At 43.5% G+C, this 25722-nt stretch overlaps 1 protein-coding gene across 1 annotated transcript in view; it reads right to left on the bottom strand.

Annotated features, from left to right (window-relative positions):
* Elp2 (elongator acetyltransferase complex subunit 2) overlaps positions 1 to 25719 on the bottom strand; it is a 33668-nt gene extending 7949 nt beyond the window's left edge. Inside the window, exons 1-17 of the mRNA XM_021150718.3 lie at positions 25521 to 25719; positions 22356 to 22434; positions 19563 to 19633; positions 17214 to 17370; positions 16773 to 16850; positions 14849 to 14913; positions 14116 to 14182; positions 13335 to 13472; positions 11643 to 11738; positions 10427 to 10527; positions 10104 to 10235; positions 7188 to 7346; positions 6758 to 6946; positions 3972 to 4038; positions 3363 to 3455; positions 3139 to 3196; positions 2552 to 2624 (exon numbers count right to left, since the gene is read on the bottom strand). Coding sequence (XP_021006377.1) covers positions 2552 to 2624; positions 3139 to 3196; positions 3363 to 3455; positions 3972 to 4038; positions 6758 to 6946; positions 7188 to 7346; positions 10104 to 10235; positions 10427 to 10527; positions 11643 to 11738; positions 13335 to 13472; positions 14116 to 14182; positions 14849 to 14913; positions 16773 to 16850; positions 17214 to 17370; positions 19563 to 19633; positions 22356 to 22434; positions 25521 to 25658 — 1761 coding nt within the window. The 5' untranslated portion in view covers positions 25659 to 25719. The remainder of the gene's footprint in view (positions 1 to 2551; positions 2625 to 3138; positions 3197 to 3362; positions 3456 to 3971; positions 4039 to 6757; positions 6947 to 7187; positions 7347 to 10103; positions 10236 to 10426; positions 10528 to 11642; positions 11739 to 13334; positions 13473 to 14115; positions 14183 to 14848; positions 14914 to 16772; positions 16851 to 17213; positions 17371 to 19562; positions 19634 to 22355; positions 22435 to 25520) is intronic.
* Positions 25720 to 25722: the final 3 nt, after the last annotated feature.

Below are 25722 nucleotides of genomic sequence, written 5' to 3'. Positions count from 1 at the left end.
CCAGTACCATGTTTGCCTGCATGCTGCCAAGCTCCCCACCGTGATGAAAATGGACTGACCCTCTGAAACCAGTAGCCAGCCCCAATTAAAAGGCTTTCTTTTTATAAGAACTGCCTTGGTATCTTAACAGCAATTGAATACTGACTAGATTAAAACGCTAGTTTTTACTTAAAACTAAGTTAAACTAAGGTTTAAAACCTTTCCCAGGCCGAGCAGTGGTGGCGAACACCTTTAATCCCAGCACTTGGGAGGCAGAGGCAGGCGAATTTCTGAGTTTGAGGACAGCCTGGTCTACAAAGTGAGTTCCAGGACAGCCAGCTAGGCTACACAGAGAAACCCTGTCTCGAAAAACCAAAAAAAAAAAAAAAAAAAAAAACAAAAACAAAAACAAAAACAAAACAACTCTTTCCCACAAAACCCACTTCCATCATGAACATTCTACAAAACTATTGGAGGGGTTTGGCGAGATGGCTCAGTGGTCAAGAACACTGGCTGCACTTCTGGTTCAGTTCCCAGGAGTCACAGGATGGCTCACAACTGCTTCTAACTGCAGAAGAGGGCAGGGGATTTCTTGGTTCTGGATGCATGAATATGGCACAGAGACATACACTCAGGCAAACACTCATACAATTTAAAAAAGGGCAAATCCAGTTTTATAAGCTCATCAGGGAAATTATAGAGAAGGAGATATTTCCATGAGGCTCAAATTGCTCATTCCTTAAAACCAAAGGAAACTACGCTGGTTTGCTGCTGCTGCTGCTGCTGCTGCTGCTGCTGCTGCTGCTGCTGCTGTTCTAAGTTTTCTGAAACAGGGTCTTAGGTAGCCCTAACTGGCTTCAAATCTTACAGCTGTAGCTGAAACTGACCTCAGGTTCCTGCTCTTCCTGCCGCTACCTCCCAAGAACAGAGACTGCAGGTGTGTCCTGTCACTTTAAAAGGCCTTTTACCTTTATCTATTTCTCATGTCTGTGGGCGGTGGTATGGGGAGAGGGAGCCATCTGTGGATGCTGGTCCACCATGCAGATAGTAGTGATCAGACTCGGTCCTAATGGTATGCCTTTACCTACTGAGCACAGCATCAGTCCTTGGTAAGCTCTTAACAAACTTGTATTGAACTGAATTGAATAATATGTAGAGAAATGGGGTTTGGTTCTAGGAATGGTAAAAAAAAAAAAAAAAAAAAGATTAAAAATCATACAATGTGCTTGGTATGGCTCATGGCTTCAGTCCCAGTAATTGGGAAGTAAGGCAGGCAGATCTCTCTAAGTTCAATGCCAGCCTGGTGTACAAAGTAAATTTTCTTATCTCAAAAAAACCATATAAAATATATAGGAAAAAGGTCTCATAACCATGTGCTGAGAGCAGACACCAAAACCTCTCAGCTTTCCAGAGGCATTGTGTGGAGAGCAGCACTGCACGAGGTGGGCAGGTAGCTGAGACAGTGACAGCTATTTTACTTTGACTCTAAAATTATTCTAAAAGGTCATCCCTAGGGGAAATTAAAGACTCGTACAAAGAAGGCGCGTTATTCAGACATTGCTAAAATTCTCTTCAAACTGATGTACAGATTCACTACCATCCCCAGAGACTGTAGAAACTGTAATAAAACAAACCAGAACATACAGTTGGTAATAACCTTCCTAATTTAAAGGTGTGTCATACAAATAACACTTGGCAGGAGACGCTCACAAGATCTCAGCCCTCTCAGAAGCTGTCGGCCTGGAATGGCTGCTGAGGAATCTCTCTGACCATGACTGGAGGGTGGGGAGCGAGCACAGCACAGCACAGCACAGCACAGCACAGCACAGCACAGCACAGCACAGGCCCTCAGCAGGGCCGGCCAGCGGGGATGAGCCGCATCTTCAAGCTCATCTGTGTTAAACTTGGGGAAGCCAAAGCTCTTTGCCACATGGATCTGCCAGTGGACAGGGAACTGGACCTTGGCCCTGCACAGGGCCTCAATCACATGGTCTTTACCCTGCAGCTTGGTGAAGACAGACATATGATCTGGCCCCTGTGCTCTGAAGCCTCTCAAAGCCACCCCCATACATGGCTGGAGCCTAGACTGGGGACAAAATGAGATCCCAAACATGCATACATAGCAGCCAACTAACTCTGTCGCCAAGGCCCCAAATGACAACACAGGCTGCACTCTCCCAAGGAGCTGCTGCTGCAGCCACTGCACACCCCTGTAAGGAAAAGGCCTGGGCAGCCTACCTAGCTCCCAAGAGCATTCTCTTGAGTGATGTGAGCACTGAAAAATGTCACGTGCACATTGTTTGTGTATGTGCACAGGGATCAGTACCCCAAACCCAAACTTTTCAAGGATACACTCTAAGAAAGAATGAGTTCTAAAGTGGATTTAAAAATGTAATCATATGTTTTTAAAGAAAGATGAGGAGAAGAAAATATGAAAAAGATTCAGGCAATGGTACCTAACGGGCCGTTTCATGCAGACTCTGCCCATATCTGCTGAATTTACAAAAGCCTAGTGTCTATAATTACCCGTGACTGAGTAAAAGTAAATACACACACCCCACAAACACCCTACCTTGCAAGCAGAGGCAAGTAGAGTCTTGGAATTGTTACAGGCCACACAAACTATCTCATAGCCATGTCCGTACCTAAAAGTGAAAGAGAAAGGATATGCCTTTACTTTACACTGTAAAAAGACTACAGAGAAAGGATCGCTGCCTAAACCTAACTCACATGCCGTCACGGAATGTCACATTTGCCTAGCTAACTGTATAGGAAGAAACCCAGGAACCCAGAGAAAAACAACAGCTCCCAAGGTAGCGTCCCTCCACACAGGTTTTCATGTCTCACGGCCACCAACCTGAGCATCCACCATGGAAACATGTTGCTGGGAACCCACAAAAATAAAACCGTCTGGCTGAGTAACGAAGAGAAACAGAGACTATTCTAGACTTCTCTACCTGGGAAATTAACACCAACTGACTGGCAAACATAATAAACAACAATATAAAACAAACAAGAAGAAAATTAAAAACCCCATGAGGTTCTCTCATCCCTAGGACGCTCCATTGGGCAGGAGGGCCCCGTAGGTAGGAGGAAGGGGAAGGCCAGCGTCAAGAGGAGACCCTTAAGCCACACTAACTTCAGGACAGTTCAACTTACAGTTTCTGAATCTCAGGCCACAGGGTGTTCTGCAGAAGGTGATCCTCAGTGGGAGGTTCTACAAGACATTTTTAATTCTATCATACATTTTGAATACTACATATTCTTTTTCTCTCTTTAGCCAAATACAAAGTAAAAGCCACCACTCTACTTTAGGTCCCCAATCACAGAGTAGACTGTGTGTGCTAAGGATTTCATTAACTTGTCGTTTTGTCATGTCTTACCATTAAGGACAGCGGGCTGAAAGGTCACCTGGGGAGACCCAAAGGCAGGGCCTATGAGCTCATCCTCCTCAAAGGGCTGAGAGGCTATGTCTCCTAGTTTAGAGAGACACAGATAACATGAACAGAGGGGCCATGACAGTGCCGCAAAGCTACATATCAGAGAGCAGCAGCCTTCCAAATAATTACCTCAGAGCTGTGCCTAGGTGCTGCAAATGTGTTTCTATTCTGGTATTTTCCAAACTAGCTCCTGAAGTAAGAATGAATTCCATAAGGATTCTGTCCATTTTTTTTCACCTAGCTATTTGCAAGGGTGTGTATATATATATATATATGGTCTGTTATATATGCAATATATATTTTGCATATATAAATTTTGCATATATAACTGATCATTCAAGTTGCTCACAATCTCACTGGTGACTGAATGGCTCTATGAAATCCTGGGTGAGAACTGTTCCTGTGTCAGTGGCTACATGTGAATAGAGCAGTTATCACAAAATAGGAGGTTTTAAAACAGTCATACAGGAACACTGGGAGTGCATTACACAAATCTGTAACTAAGTTTTAAGTACTAGAGCCATTCAATTATTTTGGAAACTAAATCCTTACCCTGAAAGAGAGCTTTATTTGACAGCCCTAATGCAGGAACAGTGGCTCCTTCTGGAAGATCATAGTCCTGGAGAATGAAAGGCACATTTCAGACATTAAAAGTTACTGATACGTCAAGTACCACAAAAAAAGTCTTGTTCATAAATGCAGAGAACAATTCCAGCCTGTTGTGTGTGGCTGCCATCTTTCCAACTCCTGAACTGGCAGATGCCACTCCAAGCAATCCCTCTCCAACAGACAGGTCCTACCCGCCATCCCACCTTCCCCACAGTGCAGTGGGTTGCAGACTCTAACAGTACTATAAAATGTAAGGCCAAGGTCTCTGCCTCCCCACCAAAAGCCTCAAGGGATGCCCCCAAGACAGAGAAGTAGCCCGAAGACACATAGTCATGACATTTTTACTACATATATGTAAATAACTTAAAGCTACTTTTACAACTCAGTGAAATATGAGTGGAAGAGGAACTCTGCCTAGACCCTGCACTCACATGTGAGCCATATGCTAACCACCAGGAATGGTATACAACCATATGCTGAGTGTTTACCAATTCAGCTCTACACAGACTCTGCAAGTAGACATGAGTGATAGGAACTTAAAACACCAAAGGACTGAGAACGGCGACCTGGCTGGGTAATGCTGCATGCTGTCCCATACACTGTGGAAAGGGCAGCGAGAGGCAACCCAGCACTCGTCATGAGGACAAAGTCCGCTATAGCACACAGAACCAAGTATATGTCCGGAGCTAAACCTTTCCTGGAATCCCAGGAACAGCACTTCATTTCCTAGAACTTGACAGACCCTGAACCTGCTCTCCCTCCATCCTTCAGCAACTGAGAAAGCTGAGGCAGGAAGTGCTGCCATTGAAGCCTTTCCTACTCTGCTGCTAAGCCCCTCACACTCTGGGCTCCCACAGAATCCTCTCCTTCCACAGTGCTTTTCATGCCATTCTTCCAACAGCACCAATATGAGCGATTATTAACTGCCACCTAAAGCCCTCCAGCACGCTCCTTCAATTCTCCAGTTCCCTCTTCAACAGCCTCAGCAGCTCTGGCTTCCCTCTCCCACCCATCTATCTACCTTTTACCTGTGACCCAACTCTTAGTAATAAAGTATAAACAGGCACTTATGTGCAATAGAACCATTCTCTATAGCCAACTACTTCATTATCTTGCTCTCTCTCTCTGTCTCTGTCTTCCTCTCTGTCCCGTGTCCCCCCCCCCCCCCCCCGCCTCTTGTTTTGTTGTAGACAGGTCTCACTACATAGCTTTAGTTGACCTAATACTCACTATGGAGACCAGGCTGACCGTGAACTCATATACATCTGCCAGCCTTTGCTTTTCTTTCTTTTCTTTTCTTTTTCTTTCTTTTTTTTTTTCTTTTTCTTTTGTAGCTCTGCCTGTCCTGGAACTCACTTTGTAGACCAGGCTGGCCTCGAACTCAGAAATCCACCTGCCTCTGCCCCCCCCATCCCCCCCCTCCACACCCGAGTGCTGGGATTAAAGGCGTGCGCCACCATGACCGGCCAGCCTTTGCTTTTCAAGCACAGGCATTAAAGGCATACACATCTAATTCACAATCTTATAATCCACGTTATTTGTTTTCTTCAGCACTAGAACCATGGAATGGATCATGTACATGCCACATAACACAAGCTGAATTTTAAATCCAAATTCAAATATTTTTCTAAGTACCCCAAATCTTATGTAAAAAGCAGACATAAATAAACAAAAATAAAAAATAAGTCTCATTAAAAAAATATGTCCCAGTAAAACATTTCAGTGGGGCTAGACATGGCTCAGTGGTTGGGAGCACTGCTGCTGTCCACAAAGACACTGGTTCCATCCCCAGCGTCCACACGGTGGCTCACAGTCAGCTGTGAGGTCCAGGAGCTCCTCCTCTTCTGGCCTCTTAGGCACTGCATTTATATGATACTCAGACATATATACAGGCAAAACACTCATACATACAAGTCATAGTAACTTTAATTTTTAAAAAAATGGCTCATTATTCTAATTGGTGAGCTCTTTCTTTCACAACTTATTTTCCCGTCATATGATGCAGTTATTAGGCCAGAAGTGGTGGCACATATCTTTAATCCCAGCACTTGGAAGGAAGACACAGGTGGATCTCTACAAGTTTGAGGCTAGCCTGGTCTATGCAGCAAATTAGAGCCCAGTCAAGGCTACATAATGAGATATTGTCTCAAAATAATTTAAATAAAAGATGCAGCGATTAACTCTTCCTAACCTATTAGTTCAGTGCCCCACTTCTGCCCTACAGAAAGACTGGAATCTTTATCAAGATAAGCTTTGTCCATCACTCGATCCAGTCACCTACAGTAGAGACAACATTTGACAATCATATTATCATCATATCAATGAACATGATATTGCTGTTTTAGAGTCTTGAACTCATTTGTTACACAAAGATCTGTATTTATTTATTTTATTTATTTATTTAAGAGTTATTTTCTGTGTTCATGAGTGTTTAGCCCACATGTATATGTGTGCACCACATATGTGCCTGGTGCCTGTGGAGGTCAGAAAGCACCTGATCTCCTGCAACTGGAGTTAAGGAAGGTTGTGAACCACCACACGGGTGCTGAAAATGAAACTCAGGTCCTCTGCAAGACCAGCAAATGCTCTTCACTGCTGAGCCATCTCTCCATCCGTGTTTAACACGATAACCACTACATGTCATGGCTCCCATAAAAGTCTATGAAACCTGAAACATGACTTAACTTTTTTCTACCTGTATGCTATATCTAAATTAGAGAAATACTCACATCAGAGAGCATGTGACTTAGTGACTGTCGGGAAATGACACTAAAATTTTCCACAAAATTCCGAGGAGCAGAAAAAACACGAAGAACTTTCTCGTCTGCTCCAGACACAAACTGAAACCGATCAATCATTGCCAAACACTTGATGTTGTATCCATGTATCTGAGGCCTTGCGATCTCATGCCAAGTGACCTGGGGTTAAAACACAGCACATATAATGAAAACCAGTGCACACTTCAAAACTCAGTCCTCTTGAACAAACAAAATGCAGGATGCAAAACTTGCCACTGCCAAATAGTTCCCATTGCCAGCAATCCAGTGGTGTGCAGTGACGTCCCATGGTAGCCTCAGCCTGAACGTCCTAATGCAGGCTACTCACTTGGGAAATGTCAAGTGGGAGGAAGGCCCTGAATTAAGGAGGAAGATGTCTTACCTGTGATCGGTCCTTCTGGTCCTTCTTCTTCCATGGAGCGAAAAGGCGAGTGGTCTGATCGGTGCTGGTAGTGATAATGAACTCTCCCTCTGGATCCCACATCAGGTCTTGGACGCCATCGAAGTGTCCTGAAATGACAATCTCTGGAGCCCACTGCCTCTGCAATGAAAATGAGCATACACATAGACAAAATAAGCAGGGACCACCAAGAGGAAACTGCTAAATATTCAAGATCAGATCATAAAATAAAAGGAGCTGTTTCCCAACCAACATGAAACTGTAATATGCAAATGTGTGCTGTATCCTTTGAAACAGTAATTGTGGGAAACTTCCCAGCAGCCAGATAGCTTGATGTTACCTGTCTCTCAGCTCTCCTGTAAACCAGGTATTAAATAATGACCACCATGCAAATGAATTAGGAGGACTAAATGAGTTTATACTCATGAAGTATGCAGACAATGACAGCATATTCCATGTGCTCGCTGAACACTTATTAAACTCCATAGGGAAGAAAGAATATTAAGTCAAATGAGATGGATTTTGAGTGGGAACCTAAAGCGTTTCTATATTAAATTAGAGGGCTTGGCCAAATATGCTAGTGCACACCTCTAAACCCAGCACTGGGGAGGCGAAGCTGAGAGAGCTCTATGAGTTTAGGTTAGCCTAATCTACAAAGAGAGCTCAAGGACAGCCAGATCTACACAGAGATACCCTGTCTCAAGAACGAAAGTTACAGGACCTGTGGGTACAAAGACAGAGGGATGAACCACACCAAGTTGGTCTACCTGTTCAACTCACAACAGCAATCATGGACACCGAGGCCGCCACATCCCTGCCCCCACAACCCCTTTTTCAATAAATTCAAGTAAGAGGAAAATGAAATTAACTATGCAACCAACAGGTTGTTCAAAGCCAAGCCTAATGAATATAGAGTATTTTCTTCTGTTTTATTTAAACAGGTTCTCGCCGGGCGTGGTGGCGCACGCCTTTAATCCCAGTACTCGGGAGGCAGAGGCAGGCGGATTTCTGAGTTCGAGGCCAGCCTGGTCTACAAAGTGAGTTCCAGGACAGTCAAGGCTACACAGAGAAACCCTGTCTCGAAAAACCAAAAAACCAAAAAAAAAAAACAAAAACAAACAAACAAACAAAAAAAACAGGTTCTCATGTAACCAAAGCTGGCCCCAAACATGCTTTAACCCAGAGGCTGGCACTAACCTCCTGATATTCCTATCCCTGCTTCCAAGCACTGGAATTACAGGCATGGACTAACATGCTGGCTCAATAATTGCACTAAGCTATATCTTGTAAGAACATATGGCAAAGAAATTATATTAATTCCCCTACCGTACAAGTACAGGTTGTAAAGGTAAGCTCTAATGGGTGCTTATAACAGGCTCTGAGTGCTATAGGCAGAACTCTGCAATTATCAGCACAGTTTTCCAATAGTAACTTCCTACTTGTTCATAAAAATCAGCCCTGGGCTGGGGAGATGGCTCAGTGGTTAAGAGTACTTGCTGAGCAATCATGAAGACTAGAGTTCAGATCTCAGCAGCCACGGAACAAGCCAGGCGTACTGAAAATGTCTGTAACTCCAGCTTGCAAGGACTCTCCTGTGCACAGGCAGGTATGAACACCTACATATACAACTGAGCACATACTCACACAAACATACATACATGCACACAAAGTAAATCTTTGAAAAATAAAGAATATCAATCTTGAAGGGTTAGAAAGATGGCTCAATAGTTAAGAGTCTATACTGCTCTTCCAGACCACCTAAGTTCAGTACCAAAAAAACCATGTCAGCCAGCTTACAACCACCAGTTCCAACAAATCCAATGCTCTCTTTCAGCTTCATTGGCACCTTTATTTACATGCACACACCCACACACAGACACATTAAAATAAATCTTAAAATTAATCTTGATCATGAACAGTTCATGTGGGCTCCTGCAGGAACTCTGTGTGCTCAGTTTTGCTGACAACCTAACACTGTTCTAAAAAACAAGGTCCATTTAAACCTCCCTCCCAGCAACAGATGGAAATCCTCTGCACAGGCACAGCGAGACTGTTCCCAGGTTTGAGTGCCTCCTTCCTCATCTTGTGCTTTTCTTCTGCAAAGGTCCTCAAAGTCCCGCTGAATTAAGGAAATAAGGTTAGAATTAAGAAAATAGTTCTAAACTAACGTCATAGACTTAGTGGCAGTTTTAACTGTGAAAGTAATCCTAAAGTTAAGTCAAAACGGAGTCTGGGAGACAAAATCTCCACTAGGACAGGAAGTTAAGATCTCAGAGGGATTAGTATCAAGGCCGCAAACCGAAATTGTAAAGGGAACTACTGGGCTAGTGAGACGGCTCAGAAATCAAGTCACTAGCCACCAAGCCTGCTGACAGCTGAGCTAAGTGCCACCCATAGGACAGGAGGAGGGCACGGGTCCTGCAGGCCGTCTTCTAACCTTTACCCCTGTGCACCAACATACCCACCCATGCACACCAACAAACGCACAAAAATTTGCAAAATATATTAAAATAGGAAGGTATAAGATATGAGTTCAAAATACAAGTCACATTTCACCAAATATTCTTATTTCTTTAGTTTGTTAAAATTTAAAAATCACTTACATAGCATCCAGACCCTGACTTTCATCTGTACATGATTGGGGGGAGGGGAGAGGACAGACAATCCAGGGCCTCAGATAAGCTGAGCCAATGCCACTGAGCCACACTGCAGACTCACATAGACAGCATCATTCAATACTGTCGCACTGCTATACAACTCTGCATTCTTCTTCCTAGAAAAGCCCAAACTTCTAACCTAGTATAAATACCACAGACTATCTTTAGAAATGAATGTCATTTCTGCTTAAATGTGCCTACTAGGAAAGCCCAAGTCAGCAAGAGGCCCACATGCTCGTACTGGGTTTACGGTACTCTGTTTCCAAAGGTGCATTGCTCCGTGGAATGCATGAGCGATGATCATGGTGCCATTTTCACCGAACTGGCAATCATAAAAGCCCAGGGTATTTCCACCTACTTCACCTACTCGGACCTACACAAGAACAGAAAAACACTTATCAATCAATCAATAGGTCCATTTCTCACACTAGAAAAGGAGTTTAGAGGGTAAGTTACAGTTTTTTTAATGTGCAATGTATACAAAGAGTAAAAATTTACTCTTTGAAAATTTACTTTAGGAAAATACTCTAAAAAGTTCCATTTTGTATTTCTTAAATATCTTACCTGTTCTAACCAAACCCCTGACTCTTCATCTGGAGCCCAGAGAATCATGGTTTTGTCCATGGAGGCAGACAGCAGTCTCACTGGCTGCTGCAGAACGCCATCTGAAGACAAAAACTATCTTTAGATGATCAAAAAGCAGAGTTGGGAGACTGCCAGGACAAAACAGAAGGGCAGGTAGCACACTGCCTGCTACAGCCAAGCCTGCAAAGGCAGGTGTGATGGCTCACACCTACAGCCCAGCACTCAGGAAGCTGAGGCAGAACCACTGCCTCAAACCCAAGGCCAGCCTGGGCTCCACTGTGAGACTGGACAAACAGCCATAAGATCTGCTCTAGTACACACAGCTGTGATCTATTTAGACAGTGGAATATTATAGGGTAATGAACCAGCGCTACATGAACCACTATGGCTGTATCTTGCAATCCTCCTGCCTCAGCCTCTCTAGTGGTGGAATCACAGGCACGGCACCATCATGTACAGTAAGATTATTTTTTAGTTTTCAATTAAGCCTGGCTTGCTAGAACAGGAAAAGTAAATCACACAGCTAAGCGAGCAGGCTCTGAGCTGCAGAGACGTAAACAGTGGGGCCTGGGCCAGAGCAGGTGCAGACTTCTGTGTTAAGGACAGTAGCGCACATGGGTCAGGAAAAGGGATGGGGTATGGGTTGGAAAGAAAGAGAGCACTATGCAAGGTTGCAATGCACACACTGGAGCTAGCTGAGAAGCATGGAACAGTGAAGAAGACGCGGGGCAGACATGCACTACCTAAGAGCTGAGTGCTGACCACCTGGGCATTAGTGATTGCTTTTCCTGGGTCAAAGAACCAGCCTGCGCCTTCCTCAGCTTTACAGCAGCACCAGCCTCAGCATGGTACCCTGTCCCTCCCTCATACACAGAGAGGAAGGGCAAAAGACAGAAGAGAAAAGCGTTGTTTTCCTACATACTGCCTCTCAGTGTCATCCCCTGCACATTATCAAGAAGAGTAAAGGTTCCAGTGAGGTTGGCTTGAGTCAATTTTCCTTACACTCCCGAATCCCACAGAAACTTTAAAGAAACAGAGCCAGCAGGATGGCAGTGTTAGCATCTTGCAGCAGCCGGCCAGACGTCAGCACACTGATTACACAGGTCAAGACGCCTCACATTTATGAACTTTAGTTCCCCTCAAAGCAATCCCCCGTTACATGTAATGAAGCAAAAGCTGTCGGTTGTCCTCCTACCTTTGTAAAATGAAGGCTGCCAATGAACTGCGTTTACCCAGTTTTCATGTCCAGCCAGCACTGTCTCCAGGGTAACCGCAGCCGTTGTTCTAACACCTACGACAGAAGCAACTCAGGGACCCTTCCTCATAGCTCTTCCAAAAAGAACATTTGTAAATTCAAGAGTGTTGTGTAATATGTTAAGAAATTAGAACAAAACATAATCCAAATTCAACAAAAAGAACAAACAAACAAACAAACAACCCCGTACTTCATTAACCTCTCCCACTAGAGAAAAAGCTAAACATAAATTTTCTCCTACATTTTTCTATTTTAAAGAATTAAGAATATATTTTACTATTTGAAATATTCCTAAAAAGGCTGTTACACAACAAAGAGCCAAATCACACATGATTACATTTTGAAACATCTCATGTATGACTCTTATGTGTCAGCTCAAAACTGAGGCTGGACTGGAGATCAGCTGTACTCTGCCTAGCATGTGAAGTCCGGGGTTTAATCTCCAGCACACCAAGGAAAAAAAATAGCCTTAAAGTAAAACCAAGGCTAGGGATATAACTCAGGTGAGAGGTGGGAGAGGGCAAGTCTGGCACACCACAGTCTGGCTTCCATCCATAGTGTAACATTAACAGGGCAGTGTGCACAGCCTGGCTTCCACCCCTAGTGTGACATTAACAGGGCAGTGTGCACAGCCTGGCTTCCACCCCTAGTGTGACATTAACAGGGCAGTGTGCACAGCCTGGCTTCCACCCCTAGTGTGACATTAACAGGGCAGTGTGCACAGCCTGGCTTCCACCCCTAGTGTGACATTAACAGGGCAGTGTGCACAGCCTGGCTTCCACCCCTAGTGTAACATTAACAGGGCAGTGTGCATAGCCTGGCTTCCACCCCTAGTGTGACATTAACAGGGCAGTGTGCACAGCCCTCTAACAGCAACAGCATTCAGAGGGTAGGAGGAGGAGGAGGAAGTTCAGGAGTTAGGGAGGCCAGCCTGGGATGTATGAAACTCTATCATTCATTCATTCATTCAGATAGATAGTAAAAACAGGTAAGCTAGCCTCCTTATTTCCCTACTTAATAAAATAAGGAAAACTAAATTCCTATTAGAGACTTTAAAAGCAAATACATGAAAATTTTCATATTTTCCCATAGCTATTTATTTTGTCTATGTCATTTCTTGGTTTTTCCCTATATAACTGCTCGCTTTGTAACTAAGACAACCCAAGAACAACACCTAGAGAGCGAAGTCTAATGAGGACCGACAAACGCAGATACATCTCCATCATACAACATGCCCATAGCATCTGTGGGTGGGGAACCCTGTCTATTACCATACTTATGCAACAGTCCATTACATCTAATACTTAAGAAAACCCGAATTACACATGCCACTCAAATGTAAACAACTTAGCTTGTCCTTATGAATGTACTCCAACAGGACCAGAAGTCACACTATTCCTTTAGGTCTTATGCTATGCTTGCAACAATCCACAAATTAATTCACTGAATAACATTAAGCATACCCTTCAATAATTAAAAAGGCTGGAATACAGTTCATAAAAATGCTTTAAACATGAAAAATAACATCTCATATAAAAATAGAAAGCTGCCCTTCACACAGAAGTAAGACCCAGACAAATGAAAGCTAGCAGAGCTAGGCACCGCTACCTCAAACCCCTCATTGTCACTCACCGCCATCCTTTATAGTGAACGTGTTTTCCTTCAGCCTTAAACTACCATCCTTGGTTTCATAAGATGCTGGTTTCATATACAGTCTCCATATTCTTATTAGGCAGTCCTGTGAGCAGCTTGCTAGGAAAAGGTCTCTACCTATTTAGAGAACACATACTACATTACTTTTTAAAACACAGTAAATTTAGGTGTAAGACTTTTTCTTCTATGGTGTATATATTTCTAGATCCAAAATCATTAGACTTTGTTTCCTTATCCTTCATTTATTTGACTGGCATTCATTTTTAATGCTACTGGTAAATATCCACAATGTTAGTAAATATGCATATAACAAGTGGTTCTCCACAGCTAGGCCATGAAGTTCTAGAAAGAACTCTTCAAGAACATCTACATATAAGTAAGATAACTACTGTCATTCTGCAAATATCAATTTATCTCGTGTTTTACCATGCACTCAGGAGTTAACAAATAGGTTTTCTGAGCCACTGAGACGGCTCAGTGGGCAAAGGTACTTTCAGCCAAGCCCCTGTGACTTTGATCTTTACAAGGTGAAAGGAAAACCTGCTTCTCACCCCACAGTGCTGTCTTTCAATCTCCAGATGCGTGTCATAGTATGTGTGCTCCTTCTAACCAAACTTTTTAAGTTTTGTTAGACAATGTGGGACAGCAGGCAATGTAGCCCACAAAGAAAACTTAGAAACTAAAGCAGGAAAGGCCGCCTTTCTGGACTAACACAAACTTGTCCCCATCATGTTCACATCTAGTAAAACTTCAGACTGACCAAAGGTTGCCCATTCCACGCCTCTTATCCAGTCCTCATGTCCGCAGAGAGAAAGCGCTTTCTGAAACTAGGAAGATAACAGTCAGTAAGGTGCGCCTTGGATACAGCACTGAGAATACTGGACCTAGACTTTTACAACTATTCCAAAATTTCTTACAGAATGAAAGGAAACAAGGGCCTAGAACTAACCAACTCTATTCCTGGGACTCTCTCCTTTGGCTCAGAAAAAGCATACACTCTGTGTAGAGGACAAACAGGACCAGAGAGTACTTCAGAGGGGATGCTATAAGGCACTCGAAAGGTTAAGGGGCAACACCAGCATGACATCTTTCTTCTCTCCCTCCTCCATGTAGCAGTTTTATGGGTGTTAGTTATCAGTTTTCCTCTAATATCTGTGCCTGATGACCAAGGAAGTGGTTATGTGGTGTTCATAATGTGAAAGAGCATCTAACAGAACTGTCGAGGAGGTTATCCTGTGAATTACTCTGCTTTGAGTTGTAACATTCCTAAAAGTGTATCATCAAGAAGTAGTTTACATTTAGACATGTCACTAAGCAAAACACAATTCTAGTTTCTAAATTGCCCTGTTTGGTTGCTATCCCTGGGAGGCTTCTCTCTTCTGAAGGGAAACGGAGGAGGAGGGTGGAGAGGAGGATGGAGGCGTGGGGGACGGAGGAAGTAGGGGCAGAAGGAGGGAGGATGTCATGTACGAGAGAACACAAACACTAGTTACCTGGTCATCCTGTTGAACATATAAGTGAATTCTGCAGTCATCATCACCACATGCTAATACTGGCACTAGGAAGGAAAACAGGCATGGTTGAGAGTCCTGCAGCTACAGTCACAGGCGAAGAAACTGCCTTCTGCTTCCCACACCATGACACAATAAATAAAAGGTCATTAGACATTCTACATGGTTCACATCAGTGATTGTTGACAAACTCTAATAAGACAGTGCACTCTGTGCATTACGATGAAGGGGAGACAAAGGGAGAAGCCGAACAAGGAGGGACCAGGAGAAAACACGGGCTAAGTGCTTGCCACATAAGCCTGACTTCAATCCTTGAGTTCAATGCCTGGAACCCACATAAAAAGCCAGCTGTGGCGATAATCCCAGCACTCCTTGGCAAGATGAGAGACAGACAAACTGGCAGAAAGTTTGCAGGCATCTATCCTAGAATACATGGTGTGAAGAGAGACCTTGCCATAGAAACTGGGTAGACAGATAGAAGGACTCCCAAGAGTTGTCATCTAACCAAAAGAAATGTTAAGTAACGAGTAAGGTGCATTCCTACACCACCACCAGAGGACCTACGGGAAAAACTGTTACCCCAGCTGGAAATGAAGCACCTCTGAGCCCAGCATCAGTCACTAACTAAACATCTCAACTTTATGTGTTCCAGGACTTCACAGACTTCACACTTTGCTTGAAAATGAATTAAATGTCAAAATACAAGAGCACACAATCAAACAAATGGTTAAGAAGCACTAACCTCCCTCCCTAGCCACCTCTGCATCAAGCAAGCATAGCATGGAGTCAGAGTCTCACCCAGCTCCTGCTCTTGAGGGCAGAGAGCAGAAGAGCTGGAGTTTCCCAGCCTTGCCTCTGGCAGGTGGGCCTGCCCTCCAGGGAAAGGAGGGGGTAAAGAGAACCACAGTCTCACATCAACTGCCATTTCCGTGACTAAAAGAGGCAGGTGAAGTCAAACTCATCACACAGGACATGAAGAGCTGCCATCTTAAGAAGCTCTCACAGGTAAGCACTTTTCCACTTAGTCCAACCCTCAAAGAACTACTTTCTCAAAACTATATTTAGATACATCTATGATAAATTACATAAGCAGCAATATTAATTTGGAGCATATATTAAGTCAATAAAATCTCAGCTAAATTCCTAATAGCTGTCTGTCTTAGTCAGGGTTTCTATTCCTGCACAAACATCATGACCAAGAAGCAAGTTGGGGAGGAAAGGGTTTATTCGGCTTACACTTCCATACTGCTGTTCATCACCAAGGAAGTCAGGACTGGAACTCAAGCAGGTCAGAAAGCAGGAGCTGATGCAGAGGCCATGGAGGGATGTTCTTTACTGGCTTGCTTGCTCAGCCTGCTCTCTTATAGAACCAAGACTACCAGCCCAGAGATGGTCCCACTCACAAGGGGCCTTTCCCTCTTGATCAATAATTGAGAAAATGCCTTACAGTTGGATCTCATGGAGGCATTTCCTCAACTGAAGCTCCTTTCTCGGTGATAACTCCAGCTGTGTCAAGTTGACACAAAACTAGCCAGTACATTGTCCTTAACTTTATGATCTAGATTTAGGTGTTGAATACTGTAATAAATGTTACATTTTAACCATCTCTATTTGTTCTTCTATTTCTGAGTCAGAGTCTCATGTAGCCCAGGCTGGCCTTGAACTCCCGATCCTCTGCCTCTATCTCCCTAATGCTGAGGTTACAGACATTTCTCTCAACACCCAGTTTATTTCATAAGCACATTTAGATACAGGACTGGGAGCTCAGTGGTAAAGAGCTATGTGTGAATATGTGTGAGGCTATCAGCTGGATCACCAACACAAGAGAAATAAATGTAACAGATACAAAGTCAAGGCTCCAAGTATTTTCTTTATGCATTCTTTTAATAAATAGCAGGACACTTACCATTAGTACCAGGCAAAATAGCCAGGCAGACAGAAAGAACGAATCCATCCCTGAAGCTCAAGGTCTGAAGGTATTTGACTGAAAAACAAAACTCACCATGAGCAGCTGCCTCTCAGCTTCTCTAAGAAAAGAAGCTGTGTGCTATCACTAGTCAGGGTGCCAGGAGACAGAGGGAGAGACGTCAACCCCAAGCCTCAGTCATCTTGGGAAATTAACTTGTTAAATTTCAACAAAATTAGAGAGAACAAAATAGCTCATTTAAAAATTAGGAGGAGTTTACTTAGTCAAATAGTTTGGATAAGGGATATTTTGAAAAAGCCAAAAAGAAACACATTCACATTAGAATTGTAATATTCTAAAGATGCTTAAAATGTTGGAACTTATGTGTGTTCTTGTAGTTGCTACTCATTTCACAATTTCTACTTCTTTTCCCTAGATTACCTTCAGACCCCTTTTTAGACCAGATTCGCACAGTAGAATCTGAAGCTGCAGAAGCTATCAGGGCATGCTGCTCCCCTTCGGATGGCCCACTCTGGTAAATAGCATGTACAGCATAAACAGGTCCTTCATGGCCTTGGAGACGGACTGATTTTAAAACCTGAATCAGGAATGACACACGTGTTATGAGAACAAAGGAATTATAAAACTGGGCTGGCTCATGTCTCTAATCCAGAACTCAGGAGGTTGATAAAGTCTGTGGCTAGCCTGGGCTATCAAATGACTGTCTCAGAAAATCAAGATCAGGAGACCGTAGATAGAATATGAAAGCTGTACATTCGCAATGTTGGCATTTGGGAGGTAGAGACAGGGGGATCATTAGTTCAACATCATCCTCAGCTACACAAGATGAGAGGTGCACTGAGCACTGTGCACACAGAAATACAAGAGTAGGTACCCAACCCCAAGGATGCCTTTCCCTTGAACCCCAATTCCTTTCACACCCCCACCCCACTCAGTCTGGCCTCACTCCTCCCTCAGTTGACTGTCCCGTCACTAGGAGTTTAGAGAAGCACTAAGGAAAAGCCTGGCAAGTCTGTCTCTTCAGGTCTCAAAAATAATAGCTCACTTCTCCCTGGATTCTTCTGCTAAGACTGGGCCAAGTGGGAGTAGGTGGCATTCTGCTCGCACTCAAATGCAGGTGGCTCCAAAACCCATCTCTACTTGGCCCTCTATTTCCGGTACCTCATGTTGGGGGCATGGGGCAGTAAGTCTGGTCATAGAGCCAGCAGCTCCCATGACATGACTGCACCTGGTTCTGTAGCTTCCTACTTGCCTATTTTTCTCTGCAGAAGCGCCTTTCCCTGGGGCCCTAAGAAAGAACTGAAGTTTTACTTACTCATCTCCCTGTCCATCATAGTCCCAATTTATTTTGTAACTAACCTGTCAGTGCTGAGAGTCTTTAGACCCCTTCTTCCTTCCTGTTTCTCCTATGCTGTTAGCACTGCTCTCACAGTAATTGACGTACTCCATTAGCAAAATCCTGGGCCTCATACATAGTAGGCAACTGTTCTGCCACTCCTCTGTACCCCAGCCTTGAGACAAAAAACCTTGAGACAGTGTTCTGCTGTATAGCCTATAGTGACACTGAACTCATAATTCTCCTGCCTCAGCCTGTTAAGTGCCGACGATATGGCCTGCACCACATGGACAGCCTAAACACAAACTCCTAAAGCTAGTACTCAATGTGATCTTCTCCTCTTCTTCTGCACACATGTATTATATAGTAACGTTTCCAAAACTGTCTCCTCTGAATTCAATGGGATGTTAAGAGATTTTAAATGGGAATGGCAAGGTCATTCCTGTAATGTTTTTCTTACTTGGAATCCTCACCCCCTAAATTTTTCCCAAGACAGTTACCCTCCACTTTGCACTCCAACTCAAAAGTCATCCATGGTTTGGGAGGTGCAGCAAGTTCACACACCTGGGCTGCGACCACTTTGGATTTTCGTTATTCAAGTCCACTCTACCCTCAAGATGATGTCCTTGACTCACAACAGGAAGGCTCTGCTGTATGTACTCTGTAGGGTAATGTTCAAAACCAGCACAACTACTTGTTTCACGTTTTTTAGTCTTTGCCTAAAACTAGAAACAACCCAACTACTCATCAAAGAGGCCCATCACGTCATCACACAGTGTGTGGAACACCACTTACAACTACAGATCTACATACACCTGACAGCAGCTACCCATTTACTACACCAAAATGTCTGTCATTATTAAAAACAGAACAGCTCGCATGAGATCAGTCACCGGGACAAGTGACAGCACATAAATTTGGAAGCAGAAATTAGAGGAAGGATACAGGCCTCCCAGCTGGGAGACTGCACACAGCTGTAACTCCAGCCGTCTAGGTCATCCTGTCTTTAAGGCTAGATGAGGGCATATAGTGACACTGTCTCAGAAAGTGTGTATGTGTGTGCTGTTTATGTGTGTCTGTGCACATGTCTGTTTTCTGTTGACCAGCTACTCCTGGACATGGCCTGGCCTAGAGTATGAAAAATCCAGCAACACGCCATTGTAGAAGTCGATTTTCTCTTTCCCAGAAGCTATCAACTACAAAGAGCTTCTTAGTTAGGTGTGGGACTTTGTGTCCACTTCCCCTTCTTTGTGCTGGGACTTTATCTTCGGATTTAAAAACAATAAAGTATATGGGTTATAGATAAGCAAATAATGTTCATAGATAAGAAAGAAATTAGGGCACTTCATAAATAAAGAAAACAACAAGCCAGAAATGAGAGCTCAAACTTGAAAAGTAAATATCATTTCTTAGAATGAGACACAGCTACTGACCTGATTATTCTCCAGTTCCCAGTGAATCACCCGATTGTCAGATCCTCCAGACACCAGCTCAGTGGAAGGGGCTGAAAAAGTTGTATCTCAGTAATTATTTGCATTCATACCATCTCTTTACCTAGTTATTTTCTTTCTTGTTTTTCTGGGTTTTGTTTGGTTGGGTTTTTTGTCTTGTTTTTGTTTTTGTTTTTCTAGACAGGGTTTCCCTGTGTAGCCCCTGGCTGTCTACTCCCTCTGTAGACCAGGCTGGCCTGGAACTCACCAAGATCCACCTGGCTCTGCCTCCCGAGTGCTAGGACTAAAGGAATGAGTTACCACCTTTTCTTAAATCAAGTTACTTTCATAATCAAGTTTTTAGGAAATCTAAATTATCTGGTGACAGAGCCTTATTAGAGAATCACAGGCTATAGTGTAACATATAACTCATTTAATGTAACGTCACTTTTAAATGGAAGGTAAAATTAATATGTCACAGCAACAACCTATGAGGTGATTCTAGCAGTCTTTGATAGTAAGTGGTAGCAATTAATATATTTACAGCTGGGCTCTGCACATACATACAAGCTGTCCTTTGTATTATATGGTGGCTTTACTGACTTGATGCAGAGTTACTCTGATTTGCCAATTGAGATAGGTAGTGAATGTATTAAGCTTTTTCTTTTAATATCACAGATAAAACCATAGAAGTCTCACCAATTCAAGCAAATTCTGCATTTGTACCTGGATCATAATGCAGAACGGGAAGGAAGTTACCTCATAGTACAGGACTACAGGACAGTAGATCCAGAAGGACAACTGGGAGAATTCCACAGGACTGAGAGTTTACAGCAACCAATAAGGTAATGGAAAATCCTGGAGTCAGGGAATCTTAAATGAGGGGGAATCCAATACAGTCAAGCATTCTAAACTTGTGTTCTACTTCACTCTCTGAAAACCCTAAAAAGCTCGGAATGTGGGCGATGTGTGTCAGTATTAGAAGTTAAAACTAAAAAATACTCCTTAATAGTTCATTTAAAAACTACGATGATAGCCAGGCAGTGGTGGCACACGCCTTTAATCTCAACACTTAGGAGGCAGAGGCAGGTGGATTTCTGAGTTCGAGGCCAGCCTGGTCTACAAAGTGAGTTCCAGGACATTCAGTATTTATAGAGAAACCCTGTCTCGAAAAACCAGAAAAAGAAAAAAACAAAAAAACAAAAAAAAAAACTACAATGATGTTGGGCCTGGGAACACACACCTTTAGCCCCAGCAAGCAGGAGAAAGAGACAGGGGCAGTGCTGTGGATTTGAGGCCAGTATGATCTACATAGTGAGTTCTAGCCAGCCAAAGCTACACAGTGAAACCAAGTCTTTAAAAAACAACAATAATTACACAACCTAGATGGCTCATTAGGTAAAGGCACCTGCTATACAAACCTATGACCTGAGTTTGATCCCCAAACCCTGAAAGGTAGATGGACTTCTTCCACATGCACTGTGTGTGACATGTACCCTAACCCCACTGGCAATAGTAATTTAATGGGGCTGAAGAGATGGCTCAGCGGTTAAGAGCACTGACTGCTCTTCCAGAGGTCCTGAGTTCAAATCCAGCAATCACATGGTGGCTCACAACCATCTGTAATGGGATCCAATGCTCTTTTCTGGTGTGTCTGAAGACAGCTACAGAGTAGCTGTACTATACTACAGAGTAGCTGTACTATAAATAAATTAATCTTTTTAAAAAGTAATTTAATTACTGATGTACAAAATATGTTGTATTGGCCGGTTTTGTGTCAGAAACAAACTAGGCATTGGAGAGGAAGGAGCCTCAGTTGAGGAAATGCCTCTATAAGATCCAGCTATCCAGCATTTTCTCAATTAGTGATCAATGGTGGAGGGCCCAGCCCATGGTGGGTGGTGTCATCCCTGGGCTGGTGGACCAGGGTTCTATTAGAAAGCAGGCTGAGCAAGCCAGGGGAAACAAGCCAGTAAGCAGGACCCTTCCAGGATTTCTGCATCAGCTCCTGCTTCCAGGATCCTGCCCTGTTTCAGTTCCTGCCCTGAATTCCTTCAATAGTGAACAGTACTCTGGAAGTCGAATAAACCCTTTTCTCCTCAACTTACTTGTGGTCATGGTGTTTCATTGCAGCAATAGAAGCCCTAACTCAGACAAAGGTTAATACAAATTTTTATAGGAGCTAAAGAATTCTAATGTTAGAACCATAAAAAATTAATAAGAACAAAGGCACAATGTTGTATGTCTACAAGGCTCTTTAATGTCTGGCTATGTTAAAAAACAGCTTAAGCTTCCTTCATATCTGCTTCTTTGTTTAGTCTGTTAAGTATCACAGGTTGAGTGGCTGATAGAAAACCATACAGCACACTCATGACAGTCTGTGAATGACTACACTTGTTAGTGTGATGAAAACAACATGGGCCTCACACATCTCAGAATCACCTGGAGTCCTCTGATCCAGTATAGTCGCTTACTTTTCAGACAATGCCATCCAGTGCAACAGAGGTACAAGGTCTTAACTAAATAAAGCAATGGTCTATCTATGGCAGAACAGACTTGGGTCAACTCCATCTATGCCCTGCTCACAGGTTTTTCAATCAGAAGCCATGGCACAGGGTATATCCATGCTTCACCTGAGGTCAAGTAAAAACACTAGTCAGCCATTTCACTGGGTAGACCTTTGAAAATTTTTTCCAAACATATAACGTCAGTGAAGGAAATGCTAAAATATGAAGAGCAATGAAAGAAAAACTACTAACCACACTTTATCAAAAAGCATCTGAGATCAACACTTACAGCCATCCTCTGTACGTATCCACTGCAGGCAGTTGACTCGAGCGGTGTGGCCATTCAGATTGGTAATAACCACCTTTTTCTTTAGAGAAAAAAAAATACCAGTTAGTATATTAGAGTGGAGGCTACAAAGGAATCGGGAAGTAAAATATCAGTTATCAGTACTTTGACACAAAAAAAAGGAGTAGAATTCCATCAATAGAGTTGCATTTCAAACCACACACGTCTAACTGTAGCTTAGGCCACCCATTCACTAGAGAGCTTTCCTGCCTTTCCACACATCACTCTCAGACTCCTACTCATAACTGAAGACCTGAGCTCCTGGGATCTTCACTTACATAGTTCTGCTCGCCCCACCCACCTTGTCAGCAAACCTGTCTTGGTTCTCCAAGACAAGCAAGTAGTCCTTTCTTTGTGGGCCATAGTCTTTAGCAAAACACTATTACAATGCATTAAGTCAAAGACTAATTCGTTTATTTCATGTGCATTGATGTTTTGCCTGCATGCATGTCTGTATAAGGGTGTTGGATCCCCTGGAATTGGAATTATAGACATTGTGAGCTGCCATGTGGGTGTTGGAAATTGAACCCAGGTCCTCTGAAAGAGGAGCCAGTGCTCATAAGTGCTGAGCTATCTCTCCAGCCCAAGTTAATGGTTTAAAGAAAGAAAAAGAAAAATCTGCAGTTAATGTATACACATTCATGGTTCATTTTGAGCAATCTGTATTTAATGTATACGAAGTTGTGGCTAGTCAAGTGGTAGGTTCTTTAGCCTTAGTGACCAGTGACACAAGGTCACAAGACTACAGCTATCATAGCCATTCCAAATCTGATCCCTGCAAGTTCTACAAACAGATTCCCAGCAGATCCTCAGCCGCCCGTGGGCAGCCTTACCTCACCCACAGCTAAGGTTTGCTCAATGCCTTCTCTGTATAGCCCTTCCCATGTTTGTTATCAACAGTACTGACTGGATGCCAAACGTATACCAAACAAAATTTCTCATGGCCAGGAAAAGGGAAGAGGCAAGTATGCATAAATTAATATAGTTAACGAATGAGCCCTCGAGGCTGGAAAACACTGGTGGATTTTGTTGTCTCTCCCACTAGATAAGTAATTACTCATTATCTTTGTAGCTTCACAACGCCTACAGAAAGCTTAGAGGGGGAGAGGCGCTCAAAAAATGCTGAATAAACAGCATCCTCAAATCTGTATTGTAGCATTTCGTGTGAAATGCACACGCCTGTGCGTGCATGTGTGTGTGTGCTCATGCACACCAGAGGCTGATATCCAAATGTCTTCCTCAATCAAATTCTCCACCTTATTTCTGAACCTGAGATGTGTTTTGGCTGGATGGGTAGCAAGTGAGCTCTGGAGTTAGATACACACAGATGTGCCTGGCCTTTACATGGGTGCTGGGGAATCAAAATTTAGGTCATGTCTGCCATCATAAGCCATCTCTCAGACCCCGTATGTGTCTTTCTACTCCTTTAATTAAATACCCAACCAGAAAAATACTTCACAAAGCATTTGGGGGGTTCTATGTTAAAATATAGTTTAAAATCCTCTAACATGACTATCGGGCTATCGTTACAAAATATGACAAAGGTGAACAGGGTGGCTCAGGTCTGCAGTCTCAGCACCTGGGTGGCTAAGGCAAGAGGATAGAGAGTTTGAGGGTAACTTCAACTACACAGTGGATTCAAAGAGACAAGGCAGCCTAGGCTAAAAAGTGAAACACTAAAAAATAAAAACATTTTTAAAAAAATGATGGAAGCTATCGGGGACAAATTCACCAAAGCCACTGACTTCTGCCCAAAGATGGGGCTTCTGCCAGCTTAGTTAACCATCACTGAAGGCCAATGCAAAGTTTGCCTTTGGCTTGACGTGCTTCTTCTTCTTTTTTTTTTTTTTTTTTTTTTGGTTTTTCGAGACAGGGTTTCTCTGTGTAGCCCCCGCTGTCCTGGCACTCACTTTGTAGACCAGGCTGGCCTCGAACTCAGAAATCCGCCTGCCTCTGCCTCCCGAGTGCTGGGATTAAAGGCGTGCGCCACCACGCCCGGCTGACGTGCTTCTTCTTGACAATCAAGACTATCTATAGCAAATTGATAAGAAAGAAGAGGCCGAGCACTTGGGAGGCAGAGGCAGGTGGATTTCTGAGTTGGAGGCCAGCCTGGTCTACAAGGTGAGTTCCAGGACAGCCAGGGCTATACAGAGAAATCCTGTTTTGAAAAACCAAAAATAAAAAATAAAATAAAATAAAATAAAAAAGAAATAAGACCAGCATGCTATAGGTTAGAGGAAATTTTTTTTCATGTAGAACTTTGTATCTGCAAAGTTTAGGAAAATGGGATTTAAAATTAAATTTTAACAATGCAGCACTGCCGGGCAGTGGTGGTGCACGCCTTTAATCCCAGCACTTGGGAGGCAGAGGCAGGCGGATTTCTGAGTTCGAGGCCAGCCTGGTCTACAAAGTGAGTTCCAGGACAGCCGGGGCTATACAGAGAAACCCTGTCTCGAAAAACCAAACCAAACCAAAACAAAACAAAAAAACAAAACAATGCAGCACTGTGAGAAATAGACAGGCATCTACACTACATTTTAGTTTACAGCGTTTCAACAGGCACAAGGACCATGCAACTAAGGGCACCATCCTAAAGGTTACTTTAGGAGAGGGTCCTAACTCCTGTAGCGTGCATTAATTACTCACTTGAGAAGCTAAATAGGAAAACTACCAAATAATAATCAGCCGGCTGACGTTCAAAAGATGGGTTAAGGCCTGCCTTATAAACAGGAGTTAAGACTCCCATCCTCTATTTTCTCCACAGTTCCTTAAAAGCTGCATTCACGTACCTAAAATGTCTTTACATTTCTTTGCAATTCAATGTAAGTTCGCTAACTATGCTGCAGGGGAAAGAAAGAAGAATTCAGCTGCTTTAACCCACGTCTACATTTCAGTTCTTGTAAGGGTATTGAGAAGGATGTCATCCTTGGGATTTCAGCCCGGGGATCACAAGCCACAGGCACCCTACGAGACGCAGGAGAGAACAGAGCCCAGGTCGCTTGGGAGGCTCCTACACCCCTGGAGTGTGCTGGACCGCGCACTCGGCCTGCAAGCGGGGCCCGCAGCGCACGCACGCTAGAGGCTCCGAGTCCAACTAATCCCTCGTACCTGAGGGTCATAGAGCACAACGGAGCAGGATGTGCCGAAAGCCAGGAGTCCTCCGGGCCCGGTATTCCAACTCAAAGCTCCTCGAACCCGGTTCGGGCAGCAAAACACATGAGACACCTCCAGCACAGAAGAAACCATGATGCTAGGTGGTCAATGGCCGAGCTCCTCCCGCGCACTTCCGCCCCAGAGCGGAACTACTCTA

Source organism: Mus caroli, unplaced genomic scaffold (assembly GCF_978045245.1).
Source record: "Mus caroli unplaced genomic scaffold, Mus_caroli_1 scaffold_19, whole genome shotgun sequence".
Lineage (NCBI taxonomy): Eukaryota > Metazoa > Chordata > Mammalia > Rodentia > Muridae > Mus > Mus caroli.
Note: the sequence above shows the minus strand (reverse complement) of the source record. Positions and strands in the feature narration are given on the sequence as shown.